This window comes from Vidua macroura, chromosome 7, assembly GCF_024509145.1.
Source record: "Vidua macroura isolate BioBank_ID:100142 chromosome 7, ASM2450914v1, whole genome shotgun sequence".
NCBI classification, from domain to species: Eukaryota; Metazoa; Chordata; class Aves; order Passeriformes; family Viduidae; genus Vidua; species Vidua macroura.
In genome coordinates, this window is record NC_071577.1 from 22,364,402 (window position 1) to 22,380,840 (window position 16,439).

At 36.5% G+C, this 16,439-nt stretch overlaps 1 protein-coding gene across 3 annotated transcripts in view; it reads right to left on the bottom strand.

Moving 5' to 3' along the window:
- Positions 1 to 1,130: 1,130 nt before the first annotated feature.
- CSRNP3 (cysteine and serine rich nuclear protein 3) overlaps positions 1,131 to 16,439 on the bottom strand; it is a 78,904-nt gene continuing 63,595 nt past the window's right edge. For 2 of the 3 annotated variants that reach the window (XM_053982694.1, XM_053982693.1), the window contains 4 exons: positions 12,469 to 12,765; positions 7,918 to 10,980; positions 5,424 to 5,576; positions 1,131 to 1,916 (listed from right to left, as the gene is read on the bottom strand). In XM_053982694.1, the coding sequence (XP_053838669.1) occupies positions 9,937 to 10,980; positions 12,469 to 12,765 (1,341 nt within the window). In that variant the 3' untranslated portion in view covers positions 1,131 to 1,916; positions 5,424 to 5,576; positions 7,918 to 9,936. The remainder of the gene's footprint in view (positions 1,917 to 5,423; positions 5,577 to 7,917; positions 10,981 to 12,468; positions 12,766 to 16,439) is intronic. The other variant, XM_053982692.1, reaches the window with a different exon arrangement.

Here is a 16,439-nt window from a genome sequence, read left to right on the forward strand (position 1 = left end):
GCTCTTCTCTGCCCCATGAAGGGGACAAAGGTGAATAGTATTGCATAAGCATCATGTAAAAATTGGTACCTCAGTCAGATGGCTGTATAAACTGCTGACAGTTACTAGAACAGCTGGCATCAGTGTTAACCTCCATCTCACTGTGCTCTCTTACACATCCTGGGAGTAATCACAAGTGCTGAAGAAGGCTTGACTTCAGGCCAGGCCAGTTGAGCCACGCTCCCAGCAGGATGAAGCAGGTCATAAATCTTTTGGGACTTCAGGGCCTGTGGCTCTGGGTACTACTGCCTGAGAACAATTGGTCCCTACTGGTTGCTTGTGGTTCCACCTGGTTATGACACCATTCACTGCAGTGGGAATTTGCCAGCCTGCCATACTGGAGGATTTTTTTTTATCCCCCTTGGGAATAATTGCTGCTTTACTCTAGGGTGAGTACAGATAACATGAGTACTATTAACAGATCAACTTACAAGTGTTAAATCTTCCTACTTCTGAGTGGGCATCCTGGGAACCTGAATTAGTACCAGTGTTGAAAGTTGTTTTTTGTTGTATCAGTATGGCTTAGCAAGCCCTGGAGCAGCCCTTTTAGCCACAGTTCATGGCAATGCCAAAAGCAGTCTAATAGCAAATATGGGACTCCCAACAGACCTCTACCGAGTGATACCCTAATTCCTTTGAGAACTTTTTTATAATCTAGAGCACAACATCTCATCTTTATAGGTTTTTAAACACAATTTAGCTATACGTAATTCATCATATAAGCAAACTTAAGGACAACTTGCTTTTTATAAACGTGCATCTCAGTTTGAATAAATATCAGAATAAAAAGGTAGCAGAGATTGTTAATTATTTTCTTAATGAAGCTATACTGATCATCAGTATTCAAAATAAGCAGTTATCCTGAAATTTAGCAGTAGTCTTTGAATGTTGCCATTGAAATGATCTGATGTATGAAATTACTGCAAATTGTCCACCAGAGAGAGCTGTTGCAAAATTTTATTCCAACAGCTGTTGAAAACAATTGTTTCATTACCTTATTATGAAAATTATAGGCACAGATGAATCAGGTGCAGTATTTCCCTGGCCAAAGAAAATAGTAGGCAGTAGTATCATTAAAGGGCAAATGGATATACCTAAGAAGGCATTTCTGTTTATTTAATTTAATTGGCATACAAATATTTAGAAACAAAAGAACACACACACAAAAATTCCACACAAACTGATTCTCCTTATTCTATCAGACTATCAGGAATGGGAGAAATGCTTGAACTTTCACAGAGTGCCTTTGGAGGCTCTGCAGGTGTCAGGGAGGAGGTGCAGTACTAATGCCAGCTCTCTTAGCTGAGAGAGGCTCTCCAGTGACTGCATAGCAGAAATGAGACGCACAATGCACTGGCAGCCAGGATGTAACGTAGAAACCTGGTTTACTTCATTGCAAACAAATGGACAATATATACTGTACAATATATAATAAAAATACAGCTGATACAAGTGCCACTAATTAACAAAAAACCTAATGTTAAGACTTAAAAATGCTCATTTTTGTAATATATACACTGCAGTAATAAGCCACAATAAATACATCAAATTTCATCTCATTCATAATAAATACCGAAAATATAAATACAGAAGAATACAGTTAATTTGAATAAATTATTACAACATAAGATCTAGGTTAGGTTCTGTTGAATATTATTGTAGCTTATATTACCCTTTGGCATCTTTGATGTTACAACTTGTTTAGAAAAAGGAAATTAAGGAAATGTGTAGTTCATGAAGCTTAAAATTATTTCCATATACAGATTTTAAGATGAACTTTCTTTCCACTTGCTTCTTCAAACAGTTTAAAAGCAGCAGTCCAATTAAATATCTTGCTTAACTGTTGAGACCTCCATAATTTTAGTATGCAAGATCATCTGTAATGGAAAATGTTAAGTACGTAACAATTATTTTTCTCAGAAATTAGTAATGTTAGAAGTAATGTACAAATTTTAAACTATGGCTGCAATTACGCATTTTTACTAGTCCCATTTGAATGGATTACCTGTCTGAAAGACCATCAACTTAAGTGCTTCTGAGTTTATGCCATGGTGTACTATTTACCACTTGCCAACAAAAATTTCAAAAGCAATTTTATATTCTTGTGGGGAAATATATATATATGTATGTATACAGAGAGAGATGAACCTGCTAAAAGACAGGGTTGGACTAGATAGTATGAATGTTAATATAGTCTGTTAAAACAAAACACTTTAAACATATAAAAGGTAATGTGTTTGTTTCTGTTTGTGTTTTTTACAAAATATCTATTAGTTGGAGATTGAAACAAATCAAAATAATGCAACTGCCATGTTTTACGTTAACAGGTATTAACGATCACATTTGTATTAATAATTTTATTTGTAAAAGGTTAGTACACCAGAATGCAATTTAACTTAAAAGATCAACTTTACTAAGACAATATTACAGGCTGAGGATCTTAGGAACAGTTTTGTAATCTACAGATTTTGACTATTTTTGCACTGTTAAATGTCTAGCGCTTATTTGACATCAAACACATTTTAAACATATTTCACAAACTACACTTCAGACATATTTCCATAGAAGTGCCTACAATCAGTCAGTTAAAAGAAATGCCCAGTTATTAAGCCTTGTTTACATGGGCATTTGAGACCTGAAGTTGGGGTATTTGCGTGAAATGGCTTGAAAAAAAACAGCATGCTTGCTTCTGGTTTTAAGAGAACCAGCTGCCAGTGCACATAATGATCTTTTCAAGCTGAAAGCTGGTGCTGAATCTATATCTGAGACTCACAAATGGTTCTTTACAGTGATTCCCCCACTACCCCAGCAAGGTTAACCTTCATCCACAATCCAACCCAAAATTTCTTTCTTAAGAATGCATTTTAGAAGTTTAAGATGGAGAAACCTAAAATAATTACCTGCCATAATGTACTAAGCCTCATTTGAAAATGCCAAGATAAAATGCTGATAAAACCACATTTTGTCTTTGCTTTTAGCATCTCTTGCTAGCTCAGAAACTGGGTATATAAGAATACATGCCTGGGATTAACAAAATCATTAACTAAAATGATTTTGAATTTGTCTTTGAAACAGCCATCAGCAAACAGTGACATGGTAGCAATGCTTCTAGAGTGCTGCTTTTTAGGTTTTTTACCCCATGGATTTGGATAAGTCTTTTATTTAATGGCCACCTGTATAACTGGTCTGGAAAAAATGTAATTTCCTGTTTCCACTGAGTTTATGTTTGTTTACAATATATTAAATAACAGAAACAATATTTCAATCTAACATGGGCAACCTTGTAGTGAATGTCCATACACTTTTCCATCCTTTGCTCTGAAGAGATCTTAATTTGCCTTTTTCCTTCCGTTGTTTTTTTGTTTTTTTTTAATACGCTTTATTTTTCCCTTTAGAAGAAAAATAATCCTCATCAATCTGCCTCTTGCCTTCATCTTTCTTTTCCTCTAAACTGTTCTTTCTATCCTCCCTGCACTCACCCAAGTGTTTGAAGACAAAGGATTATCTTGATCCTTGTATTAGAACAATGATGCACATTTTTATCTTCTACCGTTTTCCCTGTCAAGAAAAGCTAATCCCATCTTCAAGATGGTTTGTTGGAAAAGTGAAGTTAGACCAGAACATACATGAGAGACAAACTTTTTTTGACTTGGGCCTACTGGACATTCATTCATGAAAGAGAAGTGTCATTGCTAAGCTCCAAATTAAAATAACTGTGTTAATAAAATACAAAGTCTACCTTTTGACTTAGCTTTTGTTCCACCCCCAGCCTTGGATGAAGGACTATGATCTCAATTGAGAAGGTGCAACACAGAGCACCAATATGGTTCTCCAGTCAGTGGGACCTTCTGAGGTGTGGGTGTCTACCTAACACAGCAGTAGGGCAATATATATTTTATCTCTCGAATAAATCACAGAATGGCCTGGTTAGGAAAGATCTGGAAGATCATCTAGTTCCAACTCCCCCCTACCTCTGCCACCCATTAGATCATTTTGTTCAAAACTCCACCCAACCTGGCTTTTCAAGATTTCATTCTAAGCACAAAGAGCAGTAGAGCTGCCCTTGTGCTCGATTTTAATGAAAAGTCTTACTGCACAACAGACATCCCAAACACCAACAGGAAGGAAGGAACTAAAAAGAAAAGAAAGCATGCAAAACAGGTGTTTCATAAAGTGGATGTTCATTTAAAGTAAAATCAGCTATTAGGGTATCAGCTACTGGTATCAGCTATTGGAGTAGCAAAAAAGTCCTCAAAGATGTTACAACTTTCATCCTTAAGTGGAAACTATACTCTGGTTTTGTTAGCCATAAAATTAAAAGCTGCCTTGGATTTAGGGGAGGGAAGAGACAGTGAAAAGGAAAAACTTGTGAAGAACTCAAGCGTTTGTACACTCAGATGTCTTTAAAAATACATTGCACTTCTTCATCACTTCACAGTATTTGCACTTTGGATTTGACACTTCTTGGAGAAAATGGACATTAATTTGCACATTGACAGTGATTACAGAGAATAGCAAAATTAAGAATATTAAAAAAACTTTGAAGCACTGAAAAGGCAAACACTGAGATTTCTCATACCAAGGAATATGTACGTGAACTAGACTCTGTTTTGAAAATAACAGCTTTCTACCATTTTAAAAAAATAGTAATCACATTTAGTATTTTAGAAATAAATTCTATAGAATATAGTCTCTGAGTTAATTCTAGATTTTCAAAGTATTTTACATCAACTGTCCTGCAACTGTAATAAAGCAGATGACAGAATTACTCTTTAGTCTCAGCAGGAAAGCATAACACTCCCAAATGCTTTTGGATTTTCTGTGTCATCCTCTTCTGTTCCTGACTGTTTCAGAAATAAAACAACTGGCACAATGAACATTGGTTCATAAAACTCATGAGCTGTAACAGTGGAGACCCTTATTTAACAAATGCCTTTTAAAAGGGTATCATGGGTCTGTCTTGCTTTATGTTTGAGTAAGGACACCTGCATTGCTACAGGAGCAGCCTAGACAAGGAGTTTCAACTGAGAGAATTCAGGTGGCAAAAGAAGACAACATGCAGAGGAGTAAGACTGCTTGTTACTGCTAAGTATGGTGTTGCAGGAAAACTACAATCTTGCTGCTCAAATGTTAAGCACTAGACAGGTAAATATTGTATAGTCAACACAGCTTTTAGTCTAATTTTTCGCTGTGAAATTTACTTTTTAACTTCTGCTCATTAATCCAGTCTAAGGAAAGGAGAGCTCATTTCAGCTGTGTTTCATGTTAGAGAAAAATTTCTGGTCAGTTCTGAGCTGGGCTGGGCTTAATTTGGAAAATGGCATAGTCTGCAGTACAAAAATTTAGTTATGATGCCAAACCACAAGAATAAAATGGTATTTTACCTGTTCTATAGAATTATGTTATATCACAGTATCTCCAAGTACATTACAAACCAGAGCACAGAGAACATGATGACACAACAGGACAAAGGCAAAGTCTCCTCTGTCTGAGCCCAGTACTCTCTATCCAGTGTATCACATTTCTGTCAGGAACATCTGAAATAATAAAATATCAGTTTTGCATACAAATACATGCATAGGATCTTTAACAAAGCAGCTGTTTGTGAAGGTACTGCCTGGGAGGCAGGGAAAGCAACGTGATCTGTTTATTGTCAGATCTACTGAAATAAAACAGATCAGGTTAGAAACTGGATCTGGCCTGGGATCAGTCAGCAATCTAGTGAGTAACAGCATCACTAATACCACACAGGGGTCCTGCAGCACTTGGACCAAAGGCAGGATCCCACTGTTAACGGAGCAAGGGAGCAGCTGAACCTTATCTATAGCAAGTGATAGTTACTATGGAGTGGAACCAACGGTATTAAAATAAATAAATGCCAACTCCAATTATGATTCACTAGCAGGAACTTATGTAAATGAAAAATTGTAAAGCTTTACAAATCTAGAATTTTCTGATCTAAGTGGCATACGGCATAACAAAGAATATTAGAAGCTTCTACTGACCAGCTTTTAATTTTAAGGCTGTTTCAATGGACATGAGTAACAGCTCTTAAGCAACAATTGCAATTGCTGTGATTGTGCCAACGAAATTCTAATTTCATGTCTAAGATCAATTAAAGCTTTATATATATTTAACAGTGCACCTTTTTCCAAGAGAGATGAAGTTCACCTTCTAGGCAAAAGGGCATCTGTTTTAGATGCTGTTCCAATAATGGTCTGTGTGAAAATTCCAGTTTGTTTCAAGAAAGGAAAATACTTTGACTCATTTTTGTGAATGATGCAGTATAATCACAAATATATACTGGGCTTCTTAGCAGTGTTTATCAGTAGCCAGTTATCTTGAAAATAAAGCTGATAAAGACTATCAGTAATGTAGATATTTTCACAAATAATACGCTGTGTTGACACAGAAGCAAATACTGCTGGTTATCATTTAGCAACATAATACTTTTATCACAAAGAAACAGCCTATCCAAAATGAAAGGACTGGTTATCAACATGAATATTAACCAGCTGGGAAATGGGACACATATTATTATATATATTATTATATACTAGCCCAGAAAATAACACTAGAATATTTTCCATCCCATGACTTAAGCCTGCTTTTCCTTAAATGAAGAGTATGGCTTTTTGGTCTAAAAAATAAATCAATTTTTAATCAAGTGATGGGAAACTTGACTCACCTGATTTCTACATCCTACTCTAGATTTCAACTAAATTGACCTACCTGTCTCGGTTAGGGTTTAAACTATTTTTTTTTTTTTTTAATCACTCTAGTTAACTTATACATTTTAGAAAAGGCTTTAGTTTTGTTATTTGCTGGCATGGATTTGGCTGAGCGGTTACATGTTTCTTCCTCAGTATGAGTTTATCTATTTTAGAAGGTGTGGTGGTATTATTAATAGTAGCTACCAGGAACTCTCCATGAATTATAAACAGACCTGACTTTATAACTTACTGTAAGAACTAAAGAAGATTTCTTTACTTTGTATCTTGAGACCAAATCTTGATCACAAAATATCATATTGCATCAAAAGAAAAGTATTATTAGTTAAATTATCACCACCCAGTCAATTCGGAATATTTTTTCAACTTAAATATTCATTCTGCACATTTTACTATGTGACTCCCAGGAATGAGCTACTTCAAACATAGAAAAAGAGTGTATCACAAATGCTTTATATAGTCCCCACTCCCTCTACTTCTCTCTTACAAGGTACTGCTTGTTATCCTACGCTGCAGGCTTTAGAGAACTTGGCTGTATTGTCCCCTGATGCCCCAATGTCATGGAACATACACATCCAAATACTCCAAAGTTTTTACAGATGCTAGTATTACAGAGGACTGAGATCAGAAATCTGTGCCAATGGAAATACTAAATAATCATCACCTCAATATTTAAAGCTAGCTGAGAAGTATTTTGTAAAGTTAATCACTTACTGTGCTTGCTGATATTATTAAAGATATTTTTCATGTGAAAGCACAGGGGCCAAGAAAATAATTTCTTATTGCTCAGTAAGGGCATGAATAACAAAGCAAAAGATTTAATTTAACTTTCCCCTGAGAGAAATACCCCAGTAAAGTGTGTGGCTCTCCAACACAGTCTGAAGTTAAAGAGCTGCTACTTATCCTCATCTACTGTCCAGCTCAAGCAGAAGAGATTTGTGCTTTTGGTGCTGGTGTTAAGGGAGTGCCTAAGTTAAGCCCACTGTTAAAGCAAGACCTTTATATACACAAAGACTTGTTATATTTGCCCTTAGAACATCTTGAACAGAATAATTTATTCTTAAGTGCAGAACTTTAAGGACTAGCACATTTCTCTTTAAAAATCATGGGTATTTGCTGTATGGCATTGGAGAACACAGGCACTTACCTGGCTACTCAGCCTTAGAGAAAGAGACTAGAGTGGTCTGTGACTGTGAGGAACAGAGGCTGTGGAATTGCTGAGCCAGATAACCAACATGAGTGTGCTTTCCCAGGAGATGGAATACTTTGCAAGTTTGGAATCCAGTCCCTAGAGAACTAGACTTTTCAATGCAGTTCATATAAAACATGTAGGACTTCTTGTGGAAACAAATAAATAAAAAACCTTTCCAGCTACTACATGGAGTAAAAATATTTTGCTAATTTAGCATAAATACAAGAAATCACTTTGCCCAGATTTCATATAAAAACAATTAAGGTAGCTCTTTCTTTTTTTTTTGAAAAGCATATTTTACATCGGCAGTTTTTCTACTGGAGTACTGTACATGATGTTTTAAAGAGCTTCTAACCAGAAGAATCACTGTTACAGAGATAAAATTTACACTGTGTTTACATGCACACTGTTAACCAACTAGATTTGACACAGATAAAAACTAAGATGCTGATCCATATTTTGACAAACAAGACAGGCCTACATTTCAACTACTTGATGTATAATAAATGAAATCTCAGTATTAGAACAAAAATGCTGAAATAATTTTGAAATCAAAATAAGGCAGTGCAGAATTACCAGTGCAGAGAAAAGCTGATTCCTATGCCTCCTTTTCTAGACAAAAGCAAGGTTGTTTAATAAATTAAAGATAGTTTCATTCCCATTTAAAAACAGGCAGATCACAATGTAATGGATATCCATATGATGCACATGTTCTTTTGCTTGCAGACTTTTGTAGATACAAAATTTCTGAAGCTATTTTTCCTCACTGAATGGACTGTTTCCTAATAAGACCAAATTGTACTAAATTTCAGATACAATCAGAAGTCCACAAAAGCCAGTCTTGTATGTCATAAAAATTTAGGCAATCTAGACACTTCCACATTGTTTTTCCATGCTTTATTTAAACTTTGATCAGTAAGGCTCTGCTTTTATAAATTGCATACTGACATATTCATAAACTGGCTTGGGAGAAACATACAGATTTTGTTACAGTGACTTTTAAGATCTTACATTGCCTCAGGGTCTGGAGCTATGGCATTTCTCCGAAGAGGTTCACAGTTCCTGCAGTTCCTACAGTACTGCAAAGTGGCACTAAAGTGCGTAAGGATCTGAACGGTGGCTGGGCTGAAGGTGCTGTGTGAGCTTAAGCTACTGCTTTGCCATTATATACAAGATCATTCTTCTTTGGGGAGGGGGTACCAGTTCTGGAATGCCACTGATTTTAGTTTTAAATGGAGGATTGTCTACCTTTCTCTATTCTAGAAGATGTAAATGCCCCCTTTCTGACTTTTCTGTTTGTCAAGAACAGTAAAAGAGAAAAATAGTACACTCTAAAATTGTGTTTCAAGATGATTTATCAGAAATAGTATTAGGAAAAAATAAGGAAGAATACAAGGTACTCCAGATGAAAAGTGGACATGCTCTTCATAAGTAATTATGGATCTTCTGCTCAAATGAACATGCTGTTCATTTTTATCAAAACATGAATATTAAACTACCATAAATAAAATACAAACAGTACAGAACAATTAAAACTTTTTTTTGTACAGTAGTTATTTTTACATTAAATTTACCATCTTTTCAGATATGTTGAAAATTAGGACTCTAAACATGATTATTTCAAAGTATCATTTTTAACAATCTTGCACAGGCCCGACAGTCAAAAACATGAAGTTTTGATTCAGCTTGGCAGGTTTCACATACGTTCATAGGCAGGCTACTTTGAAATATGTTGGGTGTGTTTTTTACTTATCTGTTTTATTTTTATCAAAAAAAGGGTTTGATTATTTTTATTTAAATCTTTACATGAACTGGTTTTGTGCAATACCACTGCCCGTGTAGCTTGAGAAAACAAAATGTGTCTGGAACATTGACTAGTCCAAGTACTGTCTACCTCTTAAAAAAGTAAGTTTCTAGGAAAATCCAATGGGAGTGAATTTTAACACAGGAAGTCAGTCCTAGAATAATTTAATTTTAAACAGGCACCGTCTCTACCACTGGTGATTTGATGCACTCTTCGTGCAGTCTGCTCTTTTCTGGGAGGTTTAGAGAATTCTCAGCAGGGTGTTCCTGCACATGACTGTCACCATTCAAAGCTGAAACAAAGCCATCTTGAGAAGGACCTTTCAAGTATGAGTGAAATTCCACTGGTGGGTGACTTGGCCTATGCTCAGTGTATAAACTGTTACAGGGAGCACTGCCATCCCCTTCAGAAGATGAGCAGCAAACAATCACTGAGGGGTTTGCAGAAGGGTAATGAGGGCTGCTAAAAGTTTCCTCTGATGGCCGTGTGTAGTCAACAAACTGTTCTGAAGTCATGTTGTAAGGCACCAGAGAAAGACTACCATTCTTGACAGCATCCCTTTCTGAGTAAGTCTCACCGATCTGGTTAGCAGTACCAGCAACGTGGTTCTCTATTTGGTAATACAGAGTTGAAGAGTTAGTATAGTATGAGGCATTTTTAGAGTGGTTTTCATGCACAGCAGTTCCATCAGAGTAGCAAAGGACAGAAGGAAGAGGCACCATATCAGCATGGGAGCTCATACTTTCTACAAAATCATCTGCTTTTTCTTCCTCCTCATCTTCCTCCTCATCTTCCTCTTCCTCTTCATCATCATCTGATTCACTAGGGGCTAAACTCTGTGTACTAGAATCTGTAACTCCACTACAAAAGCTACTCCCATCTTCCTCTTCCTCCTCTTCCCCTGCGCAGTCCAAGTCCTCGGCTGACTGGGAATGCATAACTGTAGCCGGGGGTTCGGTTTCAATCTCAAAATTTTCTGCAATCGAATATTCAACTGGATGGGGTCCTGGACTCATGGAACTACTGTGTGCACTTATCTCAGTGTGACAGCCATTGAGTGCTGGAACTTGCTGCTCTCTATTTTTCTCCAACTCAAGTTTCATTATCGTGTGCAAAAAGTGAGTCCGTACACGGATAGGGTTAAATTCGATTCTACCTGCTGTATTGCTACACCCTTCTTTAGTGCAACCGCATGGAAAAGACATACGATCCACCTTTTAAAAAAGAGAATACAGATTAACAATAGGAAGCAAAAGCCTGGTGACATGACAGAGCTTAGACAGCTTAGAGAAATACAAAGGTGAAGTAGGATTCACCTTGAGAAATGCTGGTAGAATAAGTCAAAGCTAACAATCATTCAGGGAGTCAGCCCTGGAGTTCAGCAGTACTGAGAGAACAGTAACCTGGGGCCTGGACATGTTCCACTACTGCAGAGAAGGGAAAATTGATTCTGTTCCACAGGTTATTACACAGTGGAACAAAAAATAGGTAGAGTTTCAACTTCTTGATCTGCTATAGCTTTACTTCATTTTGTGCTCAAATCCAGGCAAAAGCATTACCAGAAACACCTTAAAATTTGGTAAAAATCATGGAAACTAGACACTCATTGAAACAAAATGAATGATATACAAAAATGAATGATATACAAAAACCTTTATAAAGTTACCAATCGGGACACCTGATCTCAGAAAATAGGAACAAAAACTCAAGTGCATTTTCAAAGGTAATCCAGCCAATTCTAGATGCAATATTGTAAGCTCAACAGACTGGGCACATAACTTCTACATCTAGTATCTTAAACTTTTGAAAATGTGACTGAATCCATGTGGTGGCAAGTTTGATTAGACAGCGTAAGGTCTGCGACTTTCACCTTCACTGTAACACCTAAACATCAAATATGAGCAGGAGAACCACACAACATAATCCAGTTCATCTTCCCCACATGTGGAGATGAAAGCAAAGAGACTGCATTATTTAAAATAGCAGAGAAAATTTAGCTTGGATTTATGAGATGATGAAAAATGCATTCAGGAAGAAAACTCAGCTGCACAACAGCAACTCAGCAGAACTAGCAGAAATGTCTTTTAGGGAACATTCTGGGACATGTACAGCTGACACTATGCAAATGTACAATATGAAATACCTCTTCAGTCTGCAGAGGAAAAACCTGCTATAAAAAAATTGCATATAGGCAGTAAAAAGGTATCATGCACAGATTTTAAGTATCATGCATGTTACATAAAGGACAGTATTGCAGAATGTCATTTATTGTTTCCCATGGAGTTTGGACTATAATTCATATTTGGAGTGTCTGCTAATTGTTTCTAAAATAAAAGGTAATATCCCTTCCGAAATCTGCAGGCTACTTATTCGTCTGTTGTCTGCATCTGCCTATTTAGATAAAGCCTTAAAAGGAGTATGAGGAGCAGAATATTTGTGTAAGAACAAAAAAAAAACACCCTAAGCCATGCATGTGCCTAAAATCATACTAAAGATATTTTAGGAGATTGTATTGATTGCCCACTATAAGGCCCCTTAAAACAGGGCCTTAAAAACCAGGTTGGACATCCACAAGTGTTATTGCCTAATACTTAATTTCCAATAGTTATAACTTCAAGAACAGAAAGTACACACATGTGCATGGACACACAACTTTCCCCCTCCCCAGACAACTAAATAATGACAATAATGTAGACATTTACCTGACATTTTATGCCTGCAAGACTGCAGGTGCAAGTTTCTGGGTCACAGAACACACGGCAGTCACAGCCACAATCCTCTCTGGACAGGCGGATGGCTCGCAGCTCGTGCTTTTCTTCCACGTCGATCTTCTTCACTCCAGAAGCTCGCAGCAACGCCCGCCGCTTTTTTGTAGGCAGGGGTTGGAGAAAGAAGTACTCATCTACTTCAGTGTTGTCTAGATCAATATCATCATCAGAAATGTCATCCAGAGTCAGTGTATTGGCTTCCTCAGATTCCACTGTACCGTTCTTTGTCATCTGTTGCACAGAACGATTAACAAAGTCCTTAAACGACGCTCACGTGTACGTCATGCCACAGATGTCAATATGTGACACGCATTATCAATCTACAAAGCTGTACGTAAAAATGCTGCATAACTGCCAGGAAGTTCCAGAAAATCATCACAGGTAACCAAGCATTTCTTTCACATTTAGAATATGAATTAAAAATACATTTTTAATACCAAGTTTGTAATGAAGGTAAGAAATTACCTGTTCTTTATTTACCTAAATGTACTGTTTGTCATTAGCTGCTCGATCTCATGCCTTTCTGAAATCTTGTTTTTTCTGTATTGTTTCACAAGATAATTTTTGAGACCTTGATTCCTGTCTCTGACCTCTCTGAAATTCTTAAATATTCCTTTTGAGACAGCTGTGATACTAGTAACATGGATTCAGATTATGATGCATCACAGGTTTGCAAAATGGTATATTTTATGTACTAATCCATTTTCTGTTATACATGTCACATTACACTGGCAAAAGAGGGGGTAATAGCTCCCTAAATAGTTCTGCCTGGCCTTGGGACAATGGGGAGATTATTTACACCAGGTATTTCAATGTATTAGTTCAGTAAGGTAGGAAAAACAACATTAGAAATCATCCTTTCCCCTGTACATTCTACAGAGAGAGAGGTAAATCCACACAGGGATTAAATGCATCTGAATTAGCTGCCAGAAGCTAATACCTCACCATACACACAACTCAGCCTGAATACTCAGTCCAGAATGGCATTCTTGGTTATATCTTTTCATTTTATGTTAGCAAGGTAAAACTAAGTAGAGTGTATTTATGTTTCTTTGATTTATTTGCTTTTTTGTTTAATATATAATAGGGGAATGACCTACCTAAGAAATCTGATTTCTCTAATTTTATATACAAAGGCTCAAACCACTCCTTAAGCAGATCACTGTTATTTAATCTAAGTTTAAAACTGGAGGGAGAAAAATTCTAATCCCTGCTCCTGTAATTAGTTTACTATTTTATTCAATTACTGTTTAATAAAAATTAACTTTTAGGGCTCTTATCCATGAGGTGAATGCTGTAACTGGTCAGCACACAAAGGCATCTACAGAACCATACCAATCCTGTCATGTATTTCTCCTCCTCCTCCTGCCAATCTTTTCTACTTTTCTCCGCAGCAGTAGAGCTTTAGGGACTGGCCTCCAGTGATGTGCTGAATGCCACATGCATCCCACAGGCTGGAATGTCACACGTGTGCCACCAGCCAGCGCTTTGCCATTTCAAAGCACCTCAGCTCCTGACTCCTTTGCAGGATGATTTCCTTGTTGCCGCCTCTAATTTTTTTTTCCCTCAGTTTTGCCACACAAAGAACAAATGAATTAATAAAAAGGAAAGACTCCAGCATTTCTCAAAAACAATAACTGGGTAACTACAGAGGGAGGAAGATTATAAAAAAGTACCCAATACGTTTTCCAGAACTTCAAGGGAACATTAACCTCTCTTGATTGTCATAATATTGCTCATCTGAATTAAACTCGATAGTAGGTGGGTAAATTTCCTCATAAATCTAAAGGTTAATGTCATAACCACAGATAAAAGGCCAATGAATATGTGAAGCCTTTGGGTGAAATTCAGTCCCACTCAGTAAAACAGGAAAAATGTAGGATGGACACCTCTGCCTTGCCCTAGTTGGAAATTACGACTTCCCACAAAGGAAACCTACTGTGTCCACAGACCAGGGAGCCTTAACATCACTGGTCTCATGCTAATAATGTTAATTTCAGGAGGCATTATGAGTAAGCAATAAGGACTCTCTTAGGTAATTTTTTGTGCTTACTCATGCTTTCTCAAATGATTACCTTGTACCTTTCATTTGATAAGATGGCTTTTACATCCAGAATTTTCACACTCTGCTGCTAATAAGTGTTTATGCTCCTGTCAGCAGAGTTGACATCAAAGTGCTGGTACTAAATGGCCAAAGTGACTTGAAAATGATTTCACAGCCTTTATCTGCTTTTAGTTAGATGTGTTTCTGATTTGGCCCTTTGCTTTTAGCAACAAAAACAATAAACAGTACTCAATACTATGGAAACTCAATTTCAATATATTCCTGTATTTTTATCTTTTTTAACAGATTATACAGGAGCAAATACTTTCTACTCACCGATTTGTATATTTTAATGTAATTTAAAAAAATTTTAAAAATCCCCGAGAAACTGAAATTAAAAACCACACTGAAAATGTTACTTTCTATTTACATAATGGTTTACAAATAGAAAAACCTCTGACTAAACTTAATTCTACTCCATTTTCTCATTTTTATGTGATGTACAGTAATTTTTATGCAAATTCTGATTAGCACATTTTCTTTAAATGAATAATAGTTTTGCTGACATAACTTCTGACACTGTCACCTTAAAATGCCACATTTCCTTTTTTATTCACTTAGAAACTATGTGAATGACCAAGCAGCTCTTCCATATCTGTAATGAAAAATCAGCAAGGCCCTGTTTTCTTAAGCAAACAAAACATGCTTGGTGCTTTACAGTGACTCTTCACTAATTCAGCAAGTCCTGGATTTTCTTTTCATGTTTGAAATTTTCTTTTTTTTTTTTTTTTTAACCCAAGCACATAATCAGGGATGCAACTAAATGAAAGTTAATGGACTAGTTAAATAGGAAGATTTTTGTTGCCTATGTCTTTATACATGCTCCAGATGAAAAGGAATATTTCACTCTAGTAAAAGACTTAACATCAGTAAGATGAAAATAAGGAACGCAAATAAGGCTCTCCTTATTCACTGACTACTTATGAAGAGATTTTGCAGAAAGTTAATAATCTTAATAATCATCCACTGAAACAAGTGGCTGGGAAGATGGAAAAACATGTATTTGGAAAATGAGAAGAAAGTATGGTCTGTGTCCCCAAAACAGACTGGGCAGAAGCTAAGTAAGTTAATTAAGAAAGGAGATATATCCCAGCCAAGAGCAGGGTTAGGAAAGGATGAAGAGCCAAACTCCAGTGCCTAAAGGCTAAAAAGCCTCATCTACTCTTTCAAGGTAAATAAGATCTGTGATTTTCCTTGATTTACTTTCTAGCCAAGAAAATAAATTGTATTATTTGTATGCTTGACTATTCTTTACTCACTCCACTGGGGATTCCTCTCTTTGAGCTGATTCCTGGAAGTCAGCCAAGGGATGTACAGCTAGTCATCAGTTACACAGCACAATTCACACTTGATGCTCTGAAAGCCCTGTGATGTGAGATGTTACAGGTATAACTTCTATCAAGTGATAAGTCACTAACACTCTACTAGCTTTTGGTTTCCAACCTGTCCAAATATCTGTCTTTGATTCACCTTTGTCCTGAGTGGTTTTATGTTTGCTCTATGACAGTTCAAATTTTATGACCTTATGAATTTATTTAAGACTCTATTTAGCTATGAAAAAACACCAAAAAGTTAGGAGACTAAAAAAATTAATTGCAAATGTGAGGATCATGCACATTTCCTCAGGCCCTGAGACAAAGAACTCATGAACTCATAGCTCATTCTATAGAAAAAATGATTAAAGGCATTTCTTAAACTTGGAGGGTGCCACTTTGCTCTGTACAACTACAGAAACAGAGATGTAGTATCACAAAAGAAGGGGATGTGCAGCACAGAAGCTTGGTTACAATTCTAAATATTG